This window comes from Salarias fasciatus, chromosome 18 (genome assembly GCF_902148845.1).
Source record: "Salarias fasciatus chromosome 18, fSalaFa1.1, whole genome shotgun sequence".
In the NCBI taxonomy this organism is placed as follows: domain Eukaryota; kingdom Metazoa; phylum Chordata; class Actinopteri; order Blenniiformes; family Blenniidae; genus Salarias; species Salarias fasciatus.
The window spans coordinates 13,721,905-13,748,137 of record NC_043762.1 but is presented as its reverse complement, the minus strand read 5'-3'; the positions used below and the strand labels follow the sequence as shown (position 1 = coordinate 13,748,137).

Here is a 26,233-nt window from a genome sequence, read left to right as displayed (position 1 = left end):
AGATCACAAACTAAGAAAAGCTGACACTAAATTGCAATAAACCTCCATAAAATAACTACACAAATAACTTTACTCTGAATTAAATGGCTTTTAATCTACAAAAAATAAATGTAAATGACAGAAAACAACTATAAACTGTCCCAAAATAACTACATTGACACAAAACACCGTTAAACTGAGAAAAATCACTCACAAACTGATTAAAAAAAACTGAAGTAAACTTAAAACGATTGACAGATACAAAACAAAGTGACTAAACATCGATCAACAGACCAGCTGACACAATTTTCAGGAAACTGACACATAATAATGACAAACAAAGAAGAAGAATAAGAAAAACGTCTAAACGGTGTCAGAAAACAATGAAAAAGTTCCACAGAATGAACAGTTTGTTGGAATTTGTTAGAGGGGGGGCGCTCCACGTGTCTGAGCTCACGCCCCTCTAACCGACCTATCCCAGCCGGCCCCTCCTCCTCCAGACTACATTTCCCACAATGCCCCGGTGCTCGTCCTTGTCAAAGCTCGGTGGTCAAGCTAGCGCGCAGCTGTCTGTCGGGGTCTGTGACAGCATGGAGCGGGTCTGTCCCGGAGAGTCTCCGCCGGTCGAACACACGGAGGACATCGCCTTCCCCCGCCGGACGCCTCTTCTGTCAAGTTTTGTGTTTCTTCTCCCCACGAGGCGCCAGTGACTCCGCCGTCAGTGCAGCGCGGAGCTATCCGCTAGCAGACGTTACTTAACTGTGCTTCTTGAGCTAACTCTGAAAACATCGACCACCCCCCCACCTACAAACAGGCAGCAGGTGGGCGACATCAGAGTATCAGAGAGGACTTCCGGCGGTGTCCCGCTGTCCAGGTAAGAAATGTGGCTTCTGTGAGCGGCGGGAGGATGGCTGTTCTCCTGTCGGTACTGGACGAGTGTGTACAGGACTGACTGGAGCAGCAAGCTGAGGCAGGCTGCAGGGAGGGCGGGTCTGGTTCTGTCGGTACAGGGCTCAAACGGATCAAAAACTAATATTTTTGCTCCTCAGTATGTCCGTAAGTTAAATGGATATTCAGTCCTTTTAATCTACAGGTTTGTATCCAGTAACTGTATTTTTTTGTTTAACATAGTGCTGCTTTATATCGGCTGAATATTGTTTACAGTAATGCGACTGTTATTTGCTTTGTGTTCGTGAAAAAGGGGCTTGTACTCTCGAGATTGCGTAAGGCAAACTATAGAAATACCAGTTTTTCAATGCAGAAAAAGTAACTAATGCATTGAGTAGTTATTGGGAAATGTAATGCATACCTTATTTGTAATGGCGTACTTTTTCACCAGTGTACCACAGTACTGTCACTGTGAAAGGGTGAGTTTCCAGTCTGGAATGTTCTCATCTTTCACACCCTCTGTGAGGTTGTGTTAATTTGTCTGTTTGTGAGATCAAAGTAGAAGAAGTGGACAATGTCTTGTAGCTCAAAGGTCAGACCTGAAGAGGGTGTTAGAAAGACTTTATGGTTGTGTCCACTTTACACTAGTTACACTCACACTGACTGACTGAGCTGCTGGGGAGGATCAAGCTCGCCTCCTATTTGGCCTTGAAAATCTGATGAAACAGAGATTGAAATGCTCCAGATGATGGCATACACAGCAAAATCTAGTGAACTATATCTTTTATTTCTCACATGAGTGAACCTGGAGCAGTCATTTCTTGATCTGTGCCTAATAATGGTCAGAAATAATTATATAATATCTGAGCCTTTACTTCTGAGTAGAAATGCATAAACAACAACAACAACAACAACAACAAAAAGATGCTGACATTGTTTTTAAACCTTTAGGAAGTCTCAACTGCTTTTAATAATTCAGCATTCATTGGTTGTCATCTCGCACAAGAGTATTTAAAAGTGGGTCCTTTTTCAAAGTACTTCAGTTGATTACCCTGCCAGAGGGATTCATGGATCGACAGATGGATAGCATCACACCTTGTTCATGTTGGATCTCTTCCTCAGTTTTTCTCTATAGCTCAGAGTCCTGCAGGTGAAAATAATCCTTTTCTCAGTCTGTTAATGCTGCAGAAGCTTTAGAAGTAGACACATGTTGACAGATTTGTAAATTAAAAATATGCACAATTTAGTGGTTTCTGTCGTTCATTAATCCCTTTTATATGCTCATTAAAATTAGAGATGCATAATGGCAGAGTACACCTGTACAGGTGACCAGTCCATCACAGAAAAAAAACACATCCTGTTTAGTCACTAATTAACCCCAAACCCTTTGCTCAAGGCTCCTTTCTACAATTAACTTATTCTATTCAAAGTTAACTTTAACTATGCATACTAGGAGTAGTGGGCTGCACAGTCCAGTGCTCCTGGGGGGAAGTCAAGGGTCGTGCTCTGTGGGATTCAAACCTGCAAATGTTCCCAGTCCAAGACCACTTCTCTACCTATCAGCCACAATATACTATATAATAATTATAGAATCCTCTTACTTTAAAAGTGTTTTTAGTAATGCAACAATCAGTGTAACATTGTGTGCTCTCTTCTGTGTCAATGCCGTGTTCTGTTTCAAAGTTATTATAACAAAATCATTGTATAAATAGAGAAGTGTCTCTTCAGTCTGCAGCTGTTTCACCTTTCATGGAACTTTCAGACCTGTGGGTCAAAACCAGCACATCTGTGGGTCCAATCAAGCCAGAAGGACTTTTAGATGTACAAGAAGACATAAGTAGCAGTTTTTTTTTTTTTTTTTTTTTTTTTTACTAAATTAATTGCTATTCACAGATACAGGAAATACATAAAAAAAAAATGATTTTCAGACATAGCTCTAAGATCTAAAACTGAACCGGTTCAGGAGTCGGAGCCACTTTATTGCAAATTAAATCACATATACTTACAGTGAGCTCATAAAAAATGTGTACTGAATCCTGCAGAAAAAATTTTGTGAGACAAAAAATGTCGGGTTAAATGAAAGCTTTGTGAAAAGTTACTACTTTTTTGCGCTGATGAAAAAATCCTTTTTCTTAAGTGTGCATGTAGTTTCACTGCTTGTATGAGCACATGCTGGTGGAGAATTAATTACATTAGTTTTACTTCATTTGACGCTGATGTTTTTCTTTTTTTATGTAAACTCTTGAGCTGCTGTCCAGGTAATGTTCAGGGTGAGATTGATTCGGATTGGAACTGCGGCCAGCTGTCTGTGCCGCGGAGGAGCTGCAGGAGTGCTCATGTTGTTGATACACCTTTCACCCACAATCATCAAGTGTCCTTTGCTCTTCTTTTTTTTTTTTTTCTCGTGTCACTTCTTGTGTTTCCACTTCACTCTGTCTTTATGGAACGGTCACAGGTTGGCTTAGTCGGTTAAAGGTAACTGGATTATTCACCTGAAGTCTGTGTAGTATTTCTAATGTCGCTTAAAGATTAACACTTTCTTCCCTCAGATCTACAGTGTTGTTATGTTTTGTAGCTGTATTTACTCACTGATGTGTTTATGAGTGTGATCACGTCCCTTGATCCTGTCTCAGCTCCATGAGAAGAACAAAGAGAAGCAGCTTCACCTTTTTCTGTAACTTGGTTTAGTTTTATATTTAGGCTGGCCTAAACCCGACCCCTGTGTGTGTGTGTGTTTTATTTTCTCTCTGTGGCCTCAGCCCCCCGGTATCGCCGCTGACCCCCTCGGCCGGTGGTTGAGTTCATGAGCGTGCTCGGCGAGTAATCCTCGGGGATGGGAAGTGGAGTCCAGGAACAACGGGCATCACTAACGCAGGGAGAAGTGCTGCCGCGGGCTTCCTCCACTCCGTCAGACGTCAACTATGAGGCGAGTTATCGGACTCTGGTCTTCTTCCAGTGCTTACGTGATTAAACGACATAGACAAACTATTAAAAAAAATTGGTAGGCTGTGTTGAGACTTGTGTGATTTCCTGGTGAAATCCTGAACATGTTTAACCTCTGGATAATCGGTCAAGTCGAAGTACAACATGCTTTGTTCAAAAATTACCCGACGTAACGGTTACTTTGTAACTGAATTAATATGCATTTTCAGAAGCAGTATTCACACAGATGACTTGTTAACCATATTGTCCAGCATCCAGCTCATGGTAACATTTGACCGTCTCAGTCTGGCGTCCTGGGATCACGTCCAGCATGCTCTCTCCTGTTTCTGAGGCCCTCAGCTGCTGTGATGCAGGACTCGCCATAACACCTGGAGCTAGATAGAACCGCACTCTGCTTTTTCACAACCGTTTCTAAGAAAATGACCAATAGACATTAATGCAGTATCTTCCTCTTTTGCTGAATGTTAAATATGTTTTTCTAATTTTGCTGTTTTTTTTTCTCCTTATGTGCACAGATTTAGAGGAAAATTCTATATATTAAAAAAAAAAAATCAGCTTTTGAAATTAGATGCAGACCCACTGTTCCAGTAACAGCATTAAAAGCTATATGTCTTTATTTCTCCGTTATGGATGGCTGGGTTGCAGGGGTATCTGTGCTGCATTGAGTTTCTGTGTACCGTGTGTAATGCAGTGGTTGCGACTCCCTGGTAATTGCTGTCCTGTTTGTGAAATCGGTGAACTGAGCGGCGCTGCTCAGTCAGTCGTCCTCCACTGCCCGTGTAACTCTGGCTTAATCATCAACTGGATTCGCCAACGCGGCTTAGAAATTCACAGAGTTTCCTTGGTGCTGACGTCTACCTGTGACCCTCCATTGCTGTGCAGGGCCTGAAACACACTCGCTCCGTCCTCAATTCGCTCTTCTCGGGGGCTTTAGCAGGAGCCGTGGCCAAGACGGCAGTGGCCCCTCTGGACAGAACGAAAATCATCTTCCAAGGCAAGTTTCCAAACTGGAAGTGACCTGAATAAACATCGTGGAGTTATATGTAGATGTGGACTACTTTTTACGTATTTTCTGAAGTTTGAAGAGCAGAAATCCTAATAGACCAATTTCTCATCAACACATACGCAAGATGAAAGGCTGAATATTTGCCGCTTTCTTAATTACATTGAAATAACTGGGTGTGTTTTATTTGTTTTTCAGTGTCTTCAGCAAGATTCTCTGCCAAGGTCGGTATCGCGCTTCAGCACCTGTTTTTCTTCCTGTATTCTCACCTTTAATTTACCCGGAGCACCTCTTTGTGTGACAGGAGGCCTACAGGCTGATCTACCGCACCTACCTGCAGAATGGCTTCTTCAGTCTGTGGAGGGGAAACTCGGCCACCATGGTGCGCGTCATCCCCTACGCAGCCATCCAGTTCTGCGCACATGAGCAGTACAAGACGCTGCTGGGAGGCTACTACGGCTTCCAGGGGAAGTAAGTCGCTGCCTCCTAACGCCATTCACGAGGAATTTTGTGAAGATGAGACGCATTTCAAGCTTTCCGTTCCAGAGCCTTGCCTCCGTTTCCTCGCCTGCTGGCCGGATCGATGGCTGGAACCACAGCGGCTATGCTGACGTATCCTCTGGACATGGTGCGAGCAAGAATGGCTGTAACGCCGAAGGAAATGTATGTTTATTTACAACAGATCCATCCACATGTTTACGTTTGCGCCTAAAACTGGTTATTATTTTAAAGCTGAACGAAAAACTAAAAACTTCGACCAAACAAAATAAAAAGAAGGGGGGTGGGAGACAGGAAGGATAGTTATTAACATATAGATTCACAGTTTTGGCTGAATGTAGTGTAGTAGTTGTCAGTTATAATATTGTTTTGTTTGTGTTTCAGGTACAGTAACATCCTCCATGTTTTTGTGCGGATCTCTCGAGAAGAAGGCCTGAAAACTCTGTATCGAGGCTTCACCCCCACCATCCTGGGGGTCGTCCCCTACGCCGGCCTCAGCTTCTTCACCTATGAGACTCTGAAGAAGTTGCATGCAGGTACTGCACTCCAGCACGTCCACACCGGTCAGCCGTAACATTATGACCACAGACAAGGCTCCTGTTAGCGGGTGTGCTACGTCAGGCAGAAAACGAACTTTTTTTTTTGTCCACTCAGAGTTGATTTTAGGAACAGAAAAAAGTGGGAAAGTGTAAACATTTGTCTGGATTTGACACCGGCTGAGTCTGAACATCTGTAAACCTGAAGGTCAGACTGCTGCAGGAGGTCCTGCTGGTTTTGATTGAAAGCTGTCCGGATACACTGGACAGCACAGCGAGATGTGTGTGAAGAGATCAGGGTATTTTAGGTGGCTGTGGGGAGCTTTAGGGTCCCTGAGAAGACCACAGGTTCAGTAATTTATTGGGTTTGGTGTATTTATCTTTATTTATTGTATTCTATTTGTGAATGTAAAATGTTTGCCACATTCCACCTCCCACGCAGAACAAAGTGGTCGCCCGCAGCCCTACTCGTACGAGCGTCTGGCTTTCGGAGCCTGCGCCGGACTGATCGGCCAGTCGGCGTCTTACCCTCTGGACGTGGTGCGACGGCGCATGCAGACGGCGGGGGTCACGGGTCACACGTACGGCACCATCCTGGGCACCATGAGGGAGATCGTGTCGGAGGAGGGCTTCGTCCGCGGACTCTACAAAGGCCTGAGCATGAACTGGGTCAAAGGGCCCATCGCGGTGGGCATCAGCTTCACCACCTTCGACCTCACTCAGATCCTCCTGAGGAAGCTGCATCAGATGGGCTACACCGCTCGATAATAACGATCCAGAGCGGGAGCATGACAAGATCCCCACAAGCCCCCCCCCCCCCCCCCCCCCCCCCAGAGTGGAGCAGGGAGTGAAGGGGGGCTGAGAGAGTGACGGATGGGTTTTGCTAAGTAGAAGCAAACTCAGAGGCTCAGGATGCAGAGGTGATAATAAGTAATCCTCTGGCTTTGTCTGGGGGCAACAGAGGTGAGTCCAGCGGTGCAGGCTGCGCTCTGTTGCATCTAAGTGCAATATGGTCACTGATTTAACGTATGTACTCTGAAAAAGTGTCAACTCGAAGCACTAGAAAGAGTTTTGATTTTCACACACTGAGTTCTGCCAGCTGCAGTGTCTGCTCATTTCCAGATGCGGTGGAAAGCCTCCACTTCTTTTAATATGAAATACGGAGATGCATTTGATAGAATACGAGGAAAATATGCTCTTTTGAGATTTTCGTGAGTTTGTATTAATGAATTATACCAAAGTTTATGATGATTCAAACTAGCTGCCGATTGTGTATGTAGGGTTTGTATGTTCAAAGGTGCAGTATGGACTTTTTTTTTTCTTTTTTTAAACACTCAAAATGAAGTCATGGCAGAAAACAAGTCATGATTCTGTTTGTGTTGTGTGATATGTTTGAAAACTGAAGTTAGCATGCTAACCAGCCAGTCTCGGTCTGCCCTGCAGATTGAATAGAAAACAAAACGGAGGCTTGAGTTCTTGGGAACTATTAGTGAACTACAAACCCTCGAAGCTGACAGAAGCTCAAACTGCAGTGACTCACTACTGCCACCTAATGCACAAAAGTGACATTACTTTAATTTGACATGCTGCACCTTTTTAGTAGCACAACTCCTCCCAGCAGAGAGCACAGGACTTCATATCACTGCGTTGACATTTATGTTGAAATCTTTAGTACGTAAGTATTGGTATTGAAAAGTGCCCAAAGTTTTTATCCTTGTAGTTGCATCTTGAGCTTTTTGTGAAAGCTTATTATGTTTGATAGCCCAGTGGTGTTCAACCTGGGGTCCGGGACCACCTCGGAGGGCACAGCAGTGACCAGAAGATCAGTTCTGAGAAATGTGTGACGTGCAGATCAGAATAATTCAAAGTAAACCAGCCTAAAGCACGCTCTCGTTTTCTTTGCTGGTGAAAATGGGCGTGTCTGCAAGTGTTCGGCTTCACTGTCATGTTGCTGCAAATCAGAGGGGGTCCACAGTTTCTCTTGGAGCAAAGATTTTTAATTACATGAAGACCAGAATATGCACTGCCCCTCATACCCATCCCACCAGAACGCTAGACTTCATGTTTCTAACACTATAAAATATCGTTGTCAACATCCAACCATCCACTTTCTATCGAGCTTTATAACGGTGGCGCCCTGTAGCCAATCCCAGCTGAATGTGTATGAAAGTAAACTCAGCTGGGCAGGGAGACTGCCACACACCCTCACATTCACACCTACAGGACATTTACTCCAGAGAGTCCGCTTAATCTCAAAAAGATTCTTCTTTAAAACCGGAGAAGAGACAAGAGTGCCAACCACTGCCCTGCTGTGTGCCCCCCCCCCCCCCCCCCCCCCCCGACTGCTGAGACCCATCAGCAGCAAGAAAGCATGCAGTCTGGAACAGTCATGGCTTATTCTGTCACACAGGTTCAGCTGTAAAATGAGTTTTGATGAAATGTTAGTTTTATCCTTCAGTAATTGTGCTGTGCCCTCACCCGACGCTCCTGGCGCCCCTCGGCTAAAGCAAAAACATCTGGGAAACACTTGGATAGACAGTCGATGTGAAACTCACTCCATTTGAAGCTCTGCTGTCTGTTCCACTGATACTCCATTTACATATTTTACCAACAGGTTTTTTTTTTGTTTGTTTGTTTGTGACGCTAGTTTGGGTTGTAGTATTTAAAAAAGGGCATTTTGGTGTCATTGTTCCATTTCTGTTTCACACACACACACAGTATCCAGATGTGGTCTTCCATTGTGCTGCTCGTGCACTCACTCCTGAGCGAGACTGACTGGGTCAGGGACTGTATGGACTGACAGTGTAGAGCTGTAGCAGTGTTCTCTAATGAACTAATACGACTGGAAATATGCAAACAGTGAAGAGATCGCTTCATTTCTGTTACAGCTGTAAATTAATTCATTCACTAGTTGTTTTTTTTTTTTTTTTTTTTTTTTTTTACTGAAGCCGATTTAACAAACGTGTGTGTAGCTGTGTGTTTTGTGGCCGAATAATGAGGCTTGTGCTCATCCGGCAGGTTTTTACAGTGTTGATGCAGTTATTAACATATGACGATACCAAGACCACGCGTGCAGACGCTGAACTGAGCAGAGCCGGCAGGTGAACACAGAGGGCAGCTCGGTCCTCTGTGGACACACACACACACACACACTCGCACACACCTGAAGGTGACCACTGGAATGTTCTGAGGCTTTCTGCTGAGCTTAGATCATATCGCATACCTCACGAGGGTCACTGGGCTAAGATTGACAAGGTGATAAGTTAAAAAAAAAAAAAAAAATGAAAAATTCAGGTTCATCTAAAAGAAATAGAAAACGGTGAAGTAAATTTGTCATTTAATTAACAGTAAGCTTTCAATATTCTACATTTAATAGTCTTTTTGGAGAAGTTATTTCAACTTGGATTGTACACTTGGCTTTTAAAAAGAATTTTTTACCCATGATGCCCTTCCCGCTGCACCCAGGATTCAAACCTGGGACCCTTACATTGAGGTTCAGACTCTTAGCTTTAAGGCACATGAACTGAAATACAAGAGAGAAATTGTATTGAACAGCAGTTGCACCTTTTCCTTAGTCCAATTCACATTTTTTATGCTTTTTCAGTATTGTTTTCATTTCAGTTTTACTCCATCTAATTGTGATTACCACTCTTTACATACCTTAAAAACAACTTCCCCTCCTTTGTTTTATTTCTACATTAACGCGATAGCTTAAAAAGGAAAAAAAAAATCAATTTTCAGTGTTTTGATTGATTGATGATAAGGATAATTGATATTTACGAGCTCTAGTTGAAAAGAACACTTGATCTCATAAAATATTTTTATTTAAATGACTTATGAACTAAGATTAACATTGATTCAAAATCCAAAAGTGTTTGTACTTGAAGTATCAAAAGAAGTAGAAAGGGTCTTCAGTAGAAAATGAATCTGAAACTAAGAACAGTAGCAAGTTTATATGAAACAATCATGCATTTATTCAATCCTGTGGTTTTGGAGCAGCTTTGTTTAACAATGACAAATCAGATTTTTCTGATTTTAGAAAAACTTTGAAAACTTGAAAATGTTTGTGCATAGTTAAAATGTTTGACTCTCTCTTAGGGCTATAACAACTAATCTTTGGATTTGTTAAATAAGATATAATATATCAGTATTGATTCATGTGGGAGGATATTAGTGGGGAAAATCCTGTGATCGTTTCATTTCTGAGGCTGATGAGTTGCCTTCCATTTTTTTTACTTTGGAATTTTCAAAATCTGACATTTTCTGCTGCTGAGTTTAAAGGGAAAAGAAGGAATGAAAGCAGACGGTGGAATGTGGAATCAGAGTGAAGCTGACAGTCGTTCGTAAACGCCACACTGGATTCAAAGCTTTTAAATGGCTGCCGGTGTCCGTCTCAGCCTGTCCTCCACATCTGGATTATTGTAGCTGGGACCTCAACGGGATGTCAGCAGAACCGAGGACCCTCACCAGCCCCACATATCCGCCCCTCCACCCACACACACACACACACACACTCACAATCAGCTGCTGTTAACATGAATCGGTCTCGTCTTTCCCCTTTGCCTTAGTGTCAGTGGGAAAAAACTCTGATCCGCGACAGTCTGGTCTGTATTCAGCACATCTTCTGAAAGTACACAGTAACTGAAAGCTAGACAGAAGTTACTGAGCCCTAAGTGCCTGGTGAGCAGTCTTCTTTTACCGTGACTGAGCTACTTGTATCAACCTCTTATCGGAGGTTGCTTCTATTTTCTATCCTGGTTTCTTGGACTTTAAAAGAGGCAGATAGCTGGAAGCCGCTGTGAAGTTTAGTGATTGAATGAACTACCTTTCCTCGAAGTGCAGGAGAAAAAGCCTTCTATTGTATTGATTCCAACGGGCTGAGGAGGAAACTGGAACAAGGTGAATCTAGTTTTAATGTGGTTGTCTCCTTGATCTGCCTGGAGCTTGAAATCAGTTTTGTACTCGGTAACAGGGAGAAGTCCGCTGGACTCCCAGACAATCATTAAATGCCAAAAAAAAAAAAAAAAAAAAAGCTGTGTGTTGTGTTAAAAACTATATTAATCCTTGATGAGAACCTGAGAGTGGCCTAACGAGAAGAAATACTGAAACGCTACAGCAACTAACTCTGGTACAAGTTGTGACTTTTGTCGTTTTGTTTCCTCTTGTTAAAAGCGGAGGTTTTCAAGCCTCCCTGCAGACGTACAGTTTGACTGTATCTGTGTGTTGCAAAAGGTCGTCTTGTTTTGTTTCAGTGATTTAACAGCCGTTTGTAAATCCTAGTATTTTGTGCCAACATGAATGTACTAATAGCCACAGTCGCTGTCCAGTCATTAGAGATGACTATATGTAAGAAAAATCTAATTAAAGTGGATGTTGATAACTGTGTTTTGTGTTTATTTCACTGTTTTATTTCTTTTAGATTGAATTTTGACCTTAAAATTTTTCATTGACAGTTTGCTTATATTGCACACTGTTACCTTTATGTTGAGCTATTTTGTATTTTTGACTGGGACATTAAAAAAAAAAAAAAAAAAAAACCTTAAAAGTGAGGAAATTAAATTCAGTATCTTTAACGTAGACTGATTTATGCTGTGAGAATTTGAATCGTAAAGCAGTGTTTTACCACTTTCTGCCATGAGATGGGGCCGTGAGGAATTAGACAGGAGCTAGATATTGATTCAGCCTCACCACTGACCCAATGGAGACAATTAAAATAACTCCTTTAATACTCAAATACTTTAACTACATATTTAAGATTATCTGCAAAACATTTAAAAATCTACAAATTGAATGCAGCTTGTGCAGGGAATTATGAACCATACACAGAATTACTATCAGTCCTTATAGCATTAATGTAACAGGGTGCCCTCTGTCTGATATGCATTGTTTGGATGAAATTAGTTGAAGTTATTTACATTATTAATACATTTGAAAAGTCGTTTTGAGTCTACTTCCTCAATTGAAATACATAAATGTTTCTAAATGTTTCACTAAAAGTTGTATGTTACCCTTCAAGTTCCCTGTAAAGAGTTAATATCCAATGAGATAAAACTGAATAAAAAATATCATTAAAAAGCAAATTATGAAAAAGTAAAATTAACCAAAAATTTAATACGACTAGCAAATAGTTAAAATAAATAACTGCTCAGCTTGTAGTGCCAGAGGAACTCACTGTTGCATATCCACTTCTCATATGTAAACAGATATTGATTTTGAGTCTTTGAAAGCAGTGAATGTCCGGTAAACGAAAAGAAAAAAGCTCATAGAAATGTCAAATTGATATGTATAGATATGTGAAAACGACAGTGAAATAGCCAACATTCCCATATAGGTAAAAGCAAAAAACAGAATCTTTGTTAAACATTAAATATTTACAAAGTCATTATTGGGTATATATATCTGTGCAAAAGCAGCCTCTTTACTCCCTCTGGTGTTGTAGTAACAGTAAATGACCACTCGGTGTCGCTCCACCCTCACAGTCAAATCAGCTTATTTGCATGCAGTTCCAGTTGCAGCCGGTAGATGGCGGCAGAGGCTTTGAGGAGGCAGAGGGTGAGCCGGGGCAGCTGCAGCCTCCGCTCGGCCCCGAGGCCCTGCAGCCGCTTTGACCCCGACCGTGAACGCACCGCAGAGACGCCTCACACCAGCAAGGAAAATAAGAATAATTGTTTAAAAAAAAAAAAAAAAACAGTTTTAACAAAATAACAAAATATACTGAATTATTTTAGTCAGACCCAAAAGGAGTTGAGAGTTTACAGTCAGAAAATAAATGTCTTTTTTTTTCATTGACAGGGATTTTATTTTATTTCTTTTTTCTCAGGGTAAACTGTGCATGCTCTCAGGTTTCTTTATGCTCAGTACGGACAGCTTCGTCCTTTGTGCAGATTCGTTTTAGGAGGGAAAAAAAAGAAGAAAGGAGCTAATTAGAGAGCGAAGGAGGGAGGGATGGATGGAGGCTGTCAGGATGTGGTTGCTATAGATACTTGGCATGATGCCGGATGGAGGCAGAGTCAATTTACATTCATTCAGATGAAGGCTGCTCCAACAGACATTCTCTATCTGTCTGTCTCTCTCTTTCTTGCCTTCTCTGTCTGTCTCTCTATCTCTGCCTATTTATATCTCTCTTTCTCTCTCTCTCTTGTCTGTGTCTGTCTTTCTCTCCTGCCTGTGTCCCTTGTCTTTGCTTTCTGTCTTTCTCTCTCTGTCTCTGTTTCTCTCTCTCTCACTCTCTCTCTCTCCCTCTTTCTGTGTCTCTCTGTATGTGGAAAAAAAAAGAATACCAAAAGGAGCAATTTATTCTTTTAATTTGCTGCCTCTTTGTAACCCAATTTCCCTAAAAAGAACATTATTTTTATTCTAATGTAAAACCCTGTGAAAATTGAGTTACGATATACCATTAACCTACTTAGGCTTGAAGAAAAAAAACACATCTGCTCTTCTGGCTAGTCTCTTCTTTTTTCATATTTGATAGCATTAAAAGTCACATTTTTAGATGATTTAATTTTGTATCTGTAAAGCCAGATTGCCACCTCTTTTTATTCCTCCTTGAAAAACCAATTAAACAATTTTACATTTGTTGTAAATTCAATAAAAACACAGAAACTCCTTTGTACTTCAGGCCTGGACACAGAGAGAAGGCCATCATTTGTTCTTCAAATTAAGATTAAAAAACTGTGCTCCGTTTATACTGTAAAACTATAACCAACCAGCCTTTTATTGCAGTTTTACTCCAGTTCATATTTTAATACTTAATGAACAAAATCATACATAACAAATCTTTAAAGAATCTGACATTTATAGTGGATCTTTTATATACTGTATCTTTAAAAACTTTCCCAAACTAGACCCGAATACACACCTTTTTTTGTTCATGTAAAGTACTTTTACAAAGGCGTGCTTGTGTGTGATGGATTTCAGTGAATAAAAATCTTTGCAAATGAGAGAAACTCATGTAAAATTCTTTAACTGCATAATGTAAAAAAAAAAAAATCCCCTACATAAAATAATTAGAAATTAACAGTATTGTGCATGAAGTACAGAAATAACCACGGGAGAAAATTTCAAGCTTTTTTTTTATTTATTTAGAAAAATACATACAGCCAGCCAAGAATAAATAAATAAAAACCCACAAGTGCAAAATAAATCAAACTTCCTACACGATGCCTAAAAAAACTCCTTAAGGTCTTTTCAACTGACCCAAACTTCAAATTTATTCAGATTTATTCGCTGAAATCCTGAAAAAACATCAATAAATGTAGCAGTCAAATGCACATCCACATATTTTGATTAATACAGTTCTTTTTAAAAAAATTCAACAAAATTCAACTCAATGAGGACATTTATTTATTAAATATATTCATTTTACAGCATAAAAATGTATTCCAAGGCACAAATGGTGGAGAAATCATAAAAATACATATACATTTCATGTTACCATTTCTCTTTAAGTAAAAAAATAATTCAGAGTTTTTGTTCATAAGCAAAATCCATCGGAAATCCATGAAATCCATCGGAGGTTTTTCCAGCAGGACAACATCTGCAAAGAGGACAAGAAGCGGGAATTACTAACAGAGAAATACTGCAGTCCTGATGTTTTACATTCAGTCTGATCACAGGAAATGAGACTTCAACTGTCACAGGACTGACGCAGCAGATATGAGAGACGTTTAAAAAAACAACAGGGGCTGGGGTGGGGTGAGGGTGGGGGTGAGGGTGAGGGAGGGTTAGGGTGGGGGTGGGGGGGGGGTACAAATGAGCCGTCTTCCTCATGACTACCAATGTCTGTCTGAGTCTGAGTCTGCACTCCTTCACCTCTGACCCCACCAGTCTGGAGCATCAGGACACACACGCCTTCAGCTGGGGAGCGCACCATAACGCCAGAAGCAAACCACACACACATACACACACACGCACACGCACACGCACACCGTTCTGCTGTCTGGTTTTGCACCGTCATGGCTGAACAAGATAAGTATCAGACTGGTGCAGAAGGACGCCGGTAATCCTAATTTGTCCGGACTTCAGTCATGGCGACCGTAAATGTAAAGCGGCGACGTGCAGACAGACCCCAGGAGCACCGTCACCTCCTCCACCCCTGCATATTCAAATCACCCAAAAACCCAAGATTTCACTGCCCTGAGAAGAATGAGCATAAATGCTGTGTTGTGTTCTGATTAACTTGAACACAAATTGGTATTTAGATGCGTCACTTTCAAAACTCAGTTAGACAATTTACACCACGACTCATGACGGTAATCCTAATTCCTCCAGATTTCAATGATTGTGACAATAACTGCAAAGCGTAGCGATCCACCACCTCCATCTCTGCATATTTAAATGTACCTGTAACACCCGCCATTAAACTCACAATCACTTCAGCCTGATAGACCGGATTGCCTCATTTATTTCTGATTTTGTATCAGTCCTAACTGAAATATACGTCTGTGTAGTGTGTGTGAGTGTGTGTGTGTGGAGGTGGGAGTGAGGGTAGTTATGATTGAAGAGATCAGAGCTCGACCACTGCAGTCCCGGGGTGAACGCAGGGTTTCAGACGCTGGGGTAATTACGAGGGGCCTTCCCGGGCCTGTAGGACTCTCCAGGGCTCTTCTTCTGCCCACACTGTCCCAACAAGCAGCTAATGTATGCAGAGGGGAGCCACCGTCCAGCCTGCACTCAGAAACACTTGCACTGAGCCAACAATTCTCTTATAATTAAGTTTAGATTAGCATTTTTATTAAAATATGGAGTGACATTGCTAAGTACTAGAGAACCTGGGTCTTTCTTCCATGTCCTAAAATGATGGTGAAAATGTGAACATGAGCAAAAAAAAAGGATAAGTCTGACGTCTGTCTAACACATGCAAGCAATTCCATGTTCTTGCAGCCGTTTTGCCTTCCTAAAAGTTGAAGGAGCTTTAAAATCTTAGTGTTTCTGTACATGTGGCCTTAATAGTAATCTGTAAATCACATGACTGGCTGAGAGGCCGACAACATGTTCAAAAACAAATTACAAACAGTCACAATGCTGTAACTAAATAATATGCTTTTATGAATCAATCTTTTGAGTATGATTTACATCACACTATTAAAAATCATAAATAGCTCCTGAATGTGTCCATCAAGAAGTAAAGCTGTCCTTTAGATCTCCATTGTATCATGTGTATCACACAATTTTGAAAAACTTTATTGTAACAAGACATGTTTAATGTTTGAAGACTGAAGACCGACTTGTTGACAGTTAAATACTGTTAAAAAAAAGGATATTGGAAAAAATCTAAAGAATACTTTAAACCGTGTAATTGTTATAAGTTTTTAAGTGTGTACCTTTAGTCACACAAGTGTTATTTCCACCATGCAATCTCGTTCATTACTTTAAAAGTCATATATAACAACTATTGTCTATAATTTTGAATATTCAGACCTATTGATCTGCACTTTTGTAGCTAATAAACATTATTTTAACAGAGAAAAGCTTTAAATCTTCATTATTATCCATCGTGTTAGTTTTAAAAACTTTGTGATATTTAAAACTCAACAATTGAAGTGAACACTGACTAAACGTGTGCAATAAATATGATGAAAACGAATACTTTTTTTCTTGTTTAGCTACAATAAAGACAATCCAACAGTAGCTGCGCTACTTTAAATTGCAATATTTTTTCTACATCTGTTGTTGGAGCACTCAAGACTCCATCGATGTTTGGATCTTGACTCAAACTTCCCTTTGTGGATTTGCATTATCAAGATGGAAGAAACAAAAAAAAAAACAAAAAACAAAAAAAAACATCCATTCAAAAACTTTCCTCTGGTAATCCAACTTTTCTAACTTTGCCAAACATGAACAAGCCCTCAAATCCCTTCTCTCCTCCACTGGTCGAGGTCAGTCTGAGGAAAAAAAAAGCCTGATTTGCACCCATGAAGAGTGTGTGTATGAGTGGCTACCAAACTCTTTCTGTATTAGACCCCCACCTTCTCAACACACACACACACACACACACACACACACACACACACACACACGGACATTGTGTCCGACCAACAAAGACGTCCCTGCAGCCCCCTCATTATAAATACATGTCATTGGATCACAGCTCGTCTGAATCCCCGAGTCTGCTGCGCTCTAAGTGGCCGTGACTGAGCCCTGAATGGGTGGCCGAGCGACAGCTACACCAAGGGTGTGTGTGTGCGCGGTGCGTGTGTGTGTGTGTGCAGCATTAACCTACTGGGGAATAAAAGTTTCACAGCAAGACAGGGCCAAAGGTCAGGCTCAGTGTTATGTGCAAATACATGGATGTATATTGCGATGCACATGTAGCCTTCTGGGTTTTGATGATGTAGCTTCGGACTTCGCCGTGCGGAGAAATTCTGAGTTAAAAGACGGTTTGGAGTTGAGTTGGAGTCTTTCAACAGTTGACTGGTGGATGTGTGAGTGATTTGAATCTTTTCCTGCTGCCTCAACAACAAAGCGGCACAATTCCCGTCATGAAGAAGGAAGGAACAATGTGTCTAGATGTATATGGATGTGTGTGTTTGTGTGTGTGTGAGAGAGAGTGTATGTACGCTAAAGGAACTCATCGTACCACATTTTGCAGGGGAGAGGAGAATGTAAAAGTTTCCTCTATTCCCATGGAACCACAAATCAGGACAGTGTGGTACCCTCATTCCCGCCGCACTGTCTGCTACACACACACACACACACACACACACACACACACACACACACACACACACACACTCAGTAAGGGTGTTTGAGAGTAAAAACCTGCATCTCTGTGCAGATATAACAACACAGATGTGACCTGAATTCAGCTCTCGATAACGAAAGAATAAACTAATCAAGAGGATTCACACCATCTCAGCCTGCTGTTTAAACCTAGAATCTATTCAATGATCGATAAAAAATATCTTTTGTATATTTGTGAACGATCTGAAGATGTGTGTGTGTGTGTGTGTGTGTGTGTGTGTGTGTGTGTGTGTGTGTGTGTGTGTGTGTGTGTGTGCCAGATTGTCCAGTGCACACAAGGCTCATTAATGCAGCGCTGCAACAATGAGGGAAAGAAGCGATGGCGGCATACTAATCATTTCTGCTGTCCCGCCACCGTCCACCATTTATACATGTGTCACCACCCCCTCTCGCTGGTAGAGGACCCGGAGTAGCTGCCTGCGCACACTGCCTGATGGGAATCACTGTGCCATGGCAGAGAATCCTGCCGCCGCCAGTGGCATCAAAACCTGTCTAAATTTATTCTCCAACCTCGATAACATAGAACCTATCCCCAGAACCAAAGAAAGATGTTTGAATTTTTTTCATTTAAAAATAAATGAAGGCTTTTTTGGCCATATTTGCTTTTGTTGGAAAATTACAGAAAAGGAGAAAAGCTGCTCTCTTTTTACCGGGGTAACTACAGAAAACCAGTGCAGCTTGCACTTGGCCTCAGATCTGGCTAGTTTTTTTTTGTTTGTTTGTTTTTTCCCCCACCGGACACTCTTCCTGCCTCAACCTGAATTCGAATCCATGTCCCCAACAGCCAAAGCTGTGACCGAACTCACTGCACCGCCGATTGGAAAAAGAAATAATATGCAGGAATCAGGAGTTCAACCAAAATCTCAGCTTAAAACGACATATTTCACACAGGTACACTGAATCAAACGGTTGCCCCTGATAATTACATGTACTGAAAAAGTTTAAACAACACTCTTATTATGTGAAAACACGGTGACGTTACAGCTCAAATTAAACAAGAGACCATCAAGTACAAGAATGTGTCATCCATTATTAGATGCTCCAAACACAACTCTAACGCTGACCAAATCAATTAGTTAAATCCAGGTACTGTTCAGAAATATCAGCCAAATCATTACAACCACCTGCCCAATATCGAGTTCCTCTCTTTTCTTGAATTGTGCTGCTTCTATCAGAACCAGCAGGAACATCTGCAGCAGTTTTCACTGCAGGAGCTCATCACAGGCCAGCATTTAATCTTCAACATGCATCAATGACTCTGGAACTGCTCTGCCTCTTTTTCCTTCTTCGGCCCAGTTTCGACAGAAAACTACCCGCAAATGCTGGAGGTTTGGAGACGTTCCGTTCATCAAACTGCCTTCAATCTTTACATTTATTGATTACTTTATCCTGTTTCACACGTCAATCAGCTCGGAGGACAAAATGTTGACTTGTTGCCTGATGCTTCCCACTCACTGGTGGGATTTGTTGTATTATAGATACATCTACATTTTGCTGATATGATCTGAATCCTGCACCAACAAGAGGAAAGGACGTTTTTTTTTGTTTCCCTCCAGGTACTTTGTGCAACTTGCTGAGTCATGCTTTCCTTTTCCGCACCATCACTTCCCGCTTTACGAATATATTCCACAGAGAAGTCATTCTATCTCACCATGTTTGATCACATGCGATACGTTCACCCACAATGAACTGCAGGAGCCTCTTTAACTGAAACTTGAAGAGTTGTGGGGCAGCTGCTTTCAGATTAGAGAGATTGGGCTTTCTTAGCAGCTTGCTGACAATATAATCATCAGAAATGATGTATATGATGTATGAAAGCACCATTACAGGTAAAGCTTCACAGTCCATCGGAGCTGGAGCCAGTCCCAGGGAGCTGTGGCCGAGGGCCGGGCACACCCGGACAGTTTGGCAGTCCGTCACAGGGCAAACAGACACAGACACACACACACGTCACCAATAAACCTCACCTGCCAGCTTTTAGACAGTGGGGAAAAAACCGGAGTACACAAAGGAAACCCAAGCATACTTAGGAAAAACATGCAAACTCCACACAGAAAAGATAAATGACTAATATCTAAAAGAAAACAGAAGCCTCTGTTCAGCTCTTTCTTTGTTCTCGGGTTAGTTAACAGAAATTCAAAGCAGCTTGCACTGTAGAGTAGTTTTTACAGCTGATCAATTCCCCTGCAGCCAGGATTTGAACGAGTGTCTCCTTCACTTCTCTACCCAGAACCCTAATATTTAGGTGAATAGTAACTGAATATATTGTGCTAACTATGAAAGGAAGCCAAATGGTAATTGTGCATGATTTCAATGAAGATCAAACTGAATCAATGTGCATTAATAGTGAGCTTTTTTTTTACCTTTACATGAAGAAGAATCCTTTAAAAGTACAGAATAAAGATTTCCTGAGTCAGAAAAGACAGAAAAGTTACCTTTATTTAAAGTGAAAGAATGAAAGTTGAAATCCTGTACGGACTACACGGTCCATGGCTGAGTCTTCAGATTTGTGAGAGGCGACGAAGAATGAAGCGACTTAAAAAGTAAAAACAGAGAAACGGAGAATAATGGAAAGCGCATGAGAGAAAACAAAAGCAAGACGGACAAAGGGAGAGCGAGAGAGACTCCAGTCTTTAAGAAAGTGTCAATGCCAGGCTTCCTTTAGGCATGACTGAGGAACTATGAGTATAGAGTCAATGGTTCAGAAACACACACACACACACGCACACACACACACACACACACACACACACACACACACACACACACACACACACACACACACCCTCCCCACTGAGCCAGAGCCTGTGCCAGAGACAGCTCTATGGGTCTATTGAGGGGACGGGAGGAGGCTGTCCTTTTCTGTGGAGCTAATGAAGCCTGGATGCAGAGCGTTAGCGCGGCGCGCCTTCGCCCATTCACCGGCTTCCTCCCCTCACTCAGCTCCTGAGGAGGCAACGCTCGCTCCCTTAAAGGGATACCACGACCACGTACACCTTTACACACGACTATTTACACCTTTACACAGTGGAACACACACACGCTCTTACACATGAGTATGTACAAACATGTACTGACAGTAGAACCAAAGAATCGAAGTTCTTTGTCCAGCAGTGGGAGCAACAAATCACAAATACTCACATTACTGTAACTCAGTAGTATTATTACTTTCAAAATGTTGATTTTCTTTGAATTTTGCTCATGTTATTCCTTTTTATTCTTAATGTTCTTGGTAATTCATTGTTTGGAATCATTTCTATTGTATTACATTACTCGTTTCATTAATTGTTTTCATTGGTCATCTATCCTATTTCACTCTATTCTATTCCTTTTTACTCTATTTCAGAACACATTTCTTTTGTATTCCAAATATTCTGCTCTGAGTAAGTTAATGTATTTCATTTCTATTTAGTGCAAGTGATTCAATTCTAAATGTTCTGTCCATTTCTATTTGCCTTAGTGATTCTAAATGATCACTCATTCTACTGTATCCCATTATATTCATTTCCATTATATATATATATATATATATATATATATATATATATATATATATATATATATATATATATATATGTATGTATATTCGACTCCATTCAGTGATTCCAATTATTTTTATACATTCCATAGAAAATATTCTTTTTTGTTACTCAGTGATTCTGCTGATTCTCATTCGACACTGATTATACACTCTCTATTCCATTCATTTTATTTATAAGCTATAAATTAAAAAAAAAATTGAAAGATATTATTGTAATGCTATTAAAGTTACGTTCCTATTTAAAATTTACAATCAGTTTTATTCTATTATTTTCAATCCTATTCTATTACGTTCCAATGCCTTACTCGTATCTGTCCTAATTTTTTTCTCTTTCTGGTTTTATTATATCTTCTGTTTTTGGCTGCAGATCCAGTAAAATAAATGGCAACATTTTTTTTTTTTTTTTTTTGAGAGGGAAAATAAAGAATGTGTACCCGTGAGTGCTAACAAACAAAGTAACTCAGTGTTTTTAATGTTCTCTGAAGGAGAACTGAGCTCTGCAGCACACAATAACATGTTCCTGACCTTGAATGGGAGGGGAATATCATGAAAAGGATCAATTCAAATGAAAGCTTGCATGTAAATCTACATAAAAGCAAATAATACAACGATTGAAAAACTGGCCTCGTATTTCAAGATTTTGCTTGGTTAGAAAATACGAAGATGATTATCTTGTCTCCTCTTCCTCAAACTTCTTGATATTTTGTATTTCTTCAATATTTCCATAAAAGTTGGAGGCCCGGTTGAAGCTGAGATTACTTCTGAAAATATATCATTTTTTTGCAGTCTCCAGGCAAAAGCATAACCCACGACTAAAATAATTTCTTGAAGCTTTTGTCACAAAACACTCCAGCATTTCTTAGAAAAATCCCATATCAGTGCCACTATATGCCAGAAACAGATTTCTTTTACATACAAGCATTTTGTTGACACTCACAGCGCCGCCAGCTTCCTCTTTCAGCATGAAAGCGTGGCGGCAAAACGGCGTGCACCCGTCGTCTGAATATACGGCCTGAAGTGGTGCACTCCTGACGATTTCCTCCATCATGGAAATGCGGAGTCTCGCTACAAAGCCGCCGTCAATCAGTCAGAAACAAAGACGCGCGGCGGAGAGAGCGGCAGGCCGGCGCGTCACTCACATAAGAAATGTCACAGGAAGCAGGGACGTGGAGAGAAAAAGCTTCCAGACAACACAATCACACGTTGAAGCAGGGGGAGGAGAGGGAGGAGGTCTGACTTCAACATGCCCGTCTATCTGCCTGTCTGATATTCGCTGCAGCTACAAGATGATGAAGGAGCTCTCGTCCAACCCGGACCGGGCTCAGCTGAGAATAGACGGCAGTGCTTGTCAAACAGCCGGGCCACTTCATTTGCATCCCGCAAGACCCAGACGGCAACTGCAGAGGCCACACACACACGCATATATACACATGAACCAGACAGCCCCCGTCGCTGGCCTTGACCTGTGAACTCCAGGCCCCTCTTTCACCTGCTACAACAGGATTCATGCTAGTTCTGCCGTCTCGCCGCCGCCCGGCTCTTTTGCATATGTTCCTCTGAGGTTCCCACGCTCCAGCAGCATTCATACGGAGATGCGCTTTGTCTCCACGTCAGAGTTTTCTGGGCCTCGCGGTGACCTCAGGGCGGAGGAGACACTTTCAGCGGTTTTATTCTACCAGGAAAATCGAGTTCCATGTCTGATTGCAGTGCTTCGGCTGGCTGTGCGCCGCCTGACGTCTGAGCCGCATCAGCGGGATCAGAATCTGGATTTGCTCGTCATGTTTTGCCTCTGAAGCTCTTTTTGTTGACGCTCTGTCCTCCGGCACACTAAGGGTAAAATCATGACTCTTCTCGCCTCTCCTTCCTCTTCCTGACTCTTACTCGTTGGCCATTGGCTGCAAGGAGCTCCACAAACTCTCATTGGCGGATAGAGACAGTGATGCAGCTCCACTCACACACACACACACACACACTCATGGAGTCATGAACCAGACAACCCCGTCACTGACTTTGACCTGTAAACTCTGGCTTTTTTCACCTGCTCCGACAGGACTCATGCTGTCCCGCCTGTCAAACCACCGCCCCACTCTTTTGCATATGTTGTTCTAGGATTCTCACACTCCGAATGCAGAAATCCAGGAACATTCATACAAATACGAGCACTGATTCTGTTCTATGTCTGGGTTGTCAGACTTATTTTAGGCCTCTGATCACCTTCAATCCACTTGAATTCATCTATAAACAATGCACAGCGCCATGTGTGAATTTCATGCAAACTAAAAGGTGACATCGCGTGGATTTTTGGAATTTTTTTGCATCCCAATCTTTCAATTGTGTTGATTCTCCTGCCTCCAACACATTAATGCTGCGGCCATGGCTCCCTTTCCTCTCTCTGACTCTTCCTGATTGGCCACTGGATGCAAACAGCTTCACAAACGCTAATTGGGCAACATGGTGGAAAGAAATGAAGCGTGAAGAGTGACGTAGCTCCACACACACACACACACACACACACACACACACACACACACACACACACACACACACACACACACACACACACACACACACACTCATGAACCAGACAGCCCCCGTCGCTGGCCTTGACCTGTGAACTCTAGGGTCCTCTTTCACCTGCTACATCAGGATTCATGCTAGTCCTGCCGTCTCGCCGCCGCCCGGCTCTTTTGCATATGTTCCTCTGAGATTCCCACGCTCCAGCAGCATTCATACGGAGATGCGCTTTGTTTTCTCGTCGAGGCTTTGGGTCTCATGGTGACCTCTGTCTTCATGACTCAGTGGAGGAGAGACTTGAACCCCTCCCTTAAATTTATCTATAAACAATCCCCAGTGTCGTGTTTGATTGTTATGCAAAAAAGAAGTGCCTCTGTTAATGTTTTTAGCATTGACTAACTGTGGAATTTTGTGCAATTTGACTCGCTGCATGTGTCCATCATCAGCAGAGAGGACCAAAAACATTCAAAATAAATATCTTTGCAAAACTTTGTAAAACCCAGCTGTCACCTCTCCTACATGAAACTCACACAATTACACTGGCGTTGCACACAAGTAGTAAAATTTGGTAAAATGTCCCATATTAAGCACTTTAAAGCCTACTCCACAAGTACTAAATCGCATTTGCTGCTGGGTTAGAGTTGTAACTGAAGGCAGAAGCTCAGTCCCTGCAACAGTTCATCTGTAACTCGAATTTTGTCTGCCTTACTTCTATTGAAACAATAAGTTGTACAGTTCTACTGCCAAGTTAAGTTAATGACTATCTACACGATTTGAATCCCACTCTGGTCATATCACAAGCTCATGCTTCTGTTCCTCATTGTTTTTCTGAGTGTCTTTCCTCTCTTCCCACCTCTACTTTCTCTTCCAGATAATTTTCCTCACTGGCCACTGACTGCCAGCAGCTCCAAAAGCTCCTGTCAGCAGATAGAAACACTGATTCTCCTTCACACACAAACACCCATGAACCAGACGGCCCCCGTCGCTGGCCTTGACCTGTGAACTCTCGGGCTCTCTTTCACCTGCTACAACAGGATTCATGCTAGCGACGCTGTCTCGCCGTCGCCCGACTCTTTTGCATTTGCTCCCTGAGATTCCCACGGTGGGAGCTCAGACCTAAAAGCAGCATTCATACGGAGATGTGCTTTGTTTCCTTGTCTCGGCGGCACGACTTTCTCTGGGCCTCACGGTGACCTCTGTCTTCATGACTCAGTGGAGGAGAGACTTTTCTATTCCCCTCTTAAATGTATCTATAAACAATATATAGTGCCCGGTTTCATTGTCATGTAAATGTTATTGCATTTTCTTGCCTCGATTAACTGTGTAGCTTTGTGCTTCTCAGGGATGCGGCGCTTATAAAACCATGTCAGTTGTATCCAGTGTGTGTCTTGCTGGGAGGGATCCATAAGCAACAACTCACATCCGCTGACAGACAAGGAACGCAAAAGCTATAGTGAGCCTCTGTAACAAAAGCACCGATAACATTTATTCCGGTCTTAGATTTTATTTTGTCTTCTTTGTCTTTGCACTGTAACGTGAGGATGAAAAGCTTTGCGTCTTAATAAAATTAAAGGTTCTCTAAGGAACCCCTCCTCCTCCTCCTTTCACTGCGAATCCCTCCCTGGGCGAAATGTTGCTCCGGTTTTGTCCCTCATCTCTTTGGCGTCAAAGCTGTTTTGTTGACTCCCTTTCCTCCGGCACATCAGGGGTAAACCTGTGACTCTCCTTCCTCTTCCTGATTCTTCCCCGTTGGTTATTGGTAGCGAGCAGCTGCGCTACGCTCATTGGTCGTCGCGACGGACAGAAACAGTGATGCGACCGACACGAGGCTGCTGTTATAGTACGAGTGTTTAAGTGTTATTGTGAGGAACGGCTGAGAGCGCGCGAGCGAGCTGCTGCTCCCTCCAGCAGACGACGTGAAACGCTACTGCGGGCTTCCGTTGGGACTGAGCGAGGGGACGGGGCTGAATTTGCGCCGCCGCGCAGCATATGGGCGTCCCTCGCCGCTCTATGCAAATGGCCGAGACGCAGACACATGTTCACAAATGCAGACAAAACTAACCCCCTCCTCCCCTTCAGCACCATCACCACCACCCTCCAGTCCCTTATTAATGCCCCTGTCCCCAGCCAACAACACCAGACGCCCCCACCCTCCTTAAATAATAACCCATCCACTTACACCCCCAACATCATCTTCCCCTCGCAGGCGACCCCCTCCACCCCGACAGTCTAGACCCCATAACCCTCTCTTTCCCTCTCACTCTCAAACCAGACACCCCAAAACCCTCCTCCTCCCTCTCCTCACCCCCCCCCCTCCACCGCCTCCGCCCCTCCCCTCCTCCTCTCAGCTCCCACGACCAGGCAGACAGACCCTATGATTCGCGTGACCGCCATTTTGCTGCCCACAGTAGACCTAACTGTACGGCGCAGCAGCTGCCTTGATGGGCAAATGCAAATACGAGCGCCGCATTGTTGGCCGCCCGTTCTGATCGCATGAATTAACGCCCGCCGCCCCGTCCTCCAGCTTCGCAACCCCCCCCCGAAGAAAACTCGCTCCTTAAAATGTGACGAGAAAAACGACGCAGAAAC

At 42.4% G+C, this 26,233-nt stretch overlaps 1 protein-coding gene across 1 annotated transcript; it reads left to right on the top strand.

The window, feature by feature from the left end:
* The first annotated feature begins 479 nt into the window (after positions 1–479).
* slc25a42 (solute carrier family 25 member 42) lies at positions 480–11,227 on the top strand. The gene is made up of 8 exons (XM_030114184.1): positions 480–853; positions 3,627–3,793; positions 4,693–4,804; positions 5,012–5,037; positions 5,118–5,284; positions 5,360–5,476; positions 5,696–5,847; positions 6,290–11,227. Exons 2-8 carry the CDS (start codon positions 3,701–3,703, stop codon positions 6,613–6,615), a joined length of 993 nt encoding a protein of 330 aa, XP_029970044.1. The 5' UTR covers positions 480–853; positions 3,627–3,700; the 3' UTR covers positions 6,616–11,227.
* Positions 11,228–26,233: the final 15,006 nt, after the last annotated feature.

Coding starts and splice junctions, on each gene's coding strand:
- slc25a42 (XM_030114184.1), top strand. CDS start 3,701: ATGGGAAGTGGAGTCCAGGAACAACGGGCATCACTAACGCAGGGAGAA. Junction 3,794..4,692: donor CGTCAGACGTCAACTATGAG/GCGAGTTATCGG, acceptor ATTGCTGTGCAG/GGCCTGAAACACACTCGCTC. Junction 5,038..5,117: donor CAGCAAGATTCTCTGCCAAG/GTCGGTATCGCG, acceptor TTTGTGTGACAG/GAGGCCTACAGGCTGATCTA.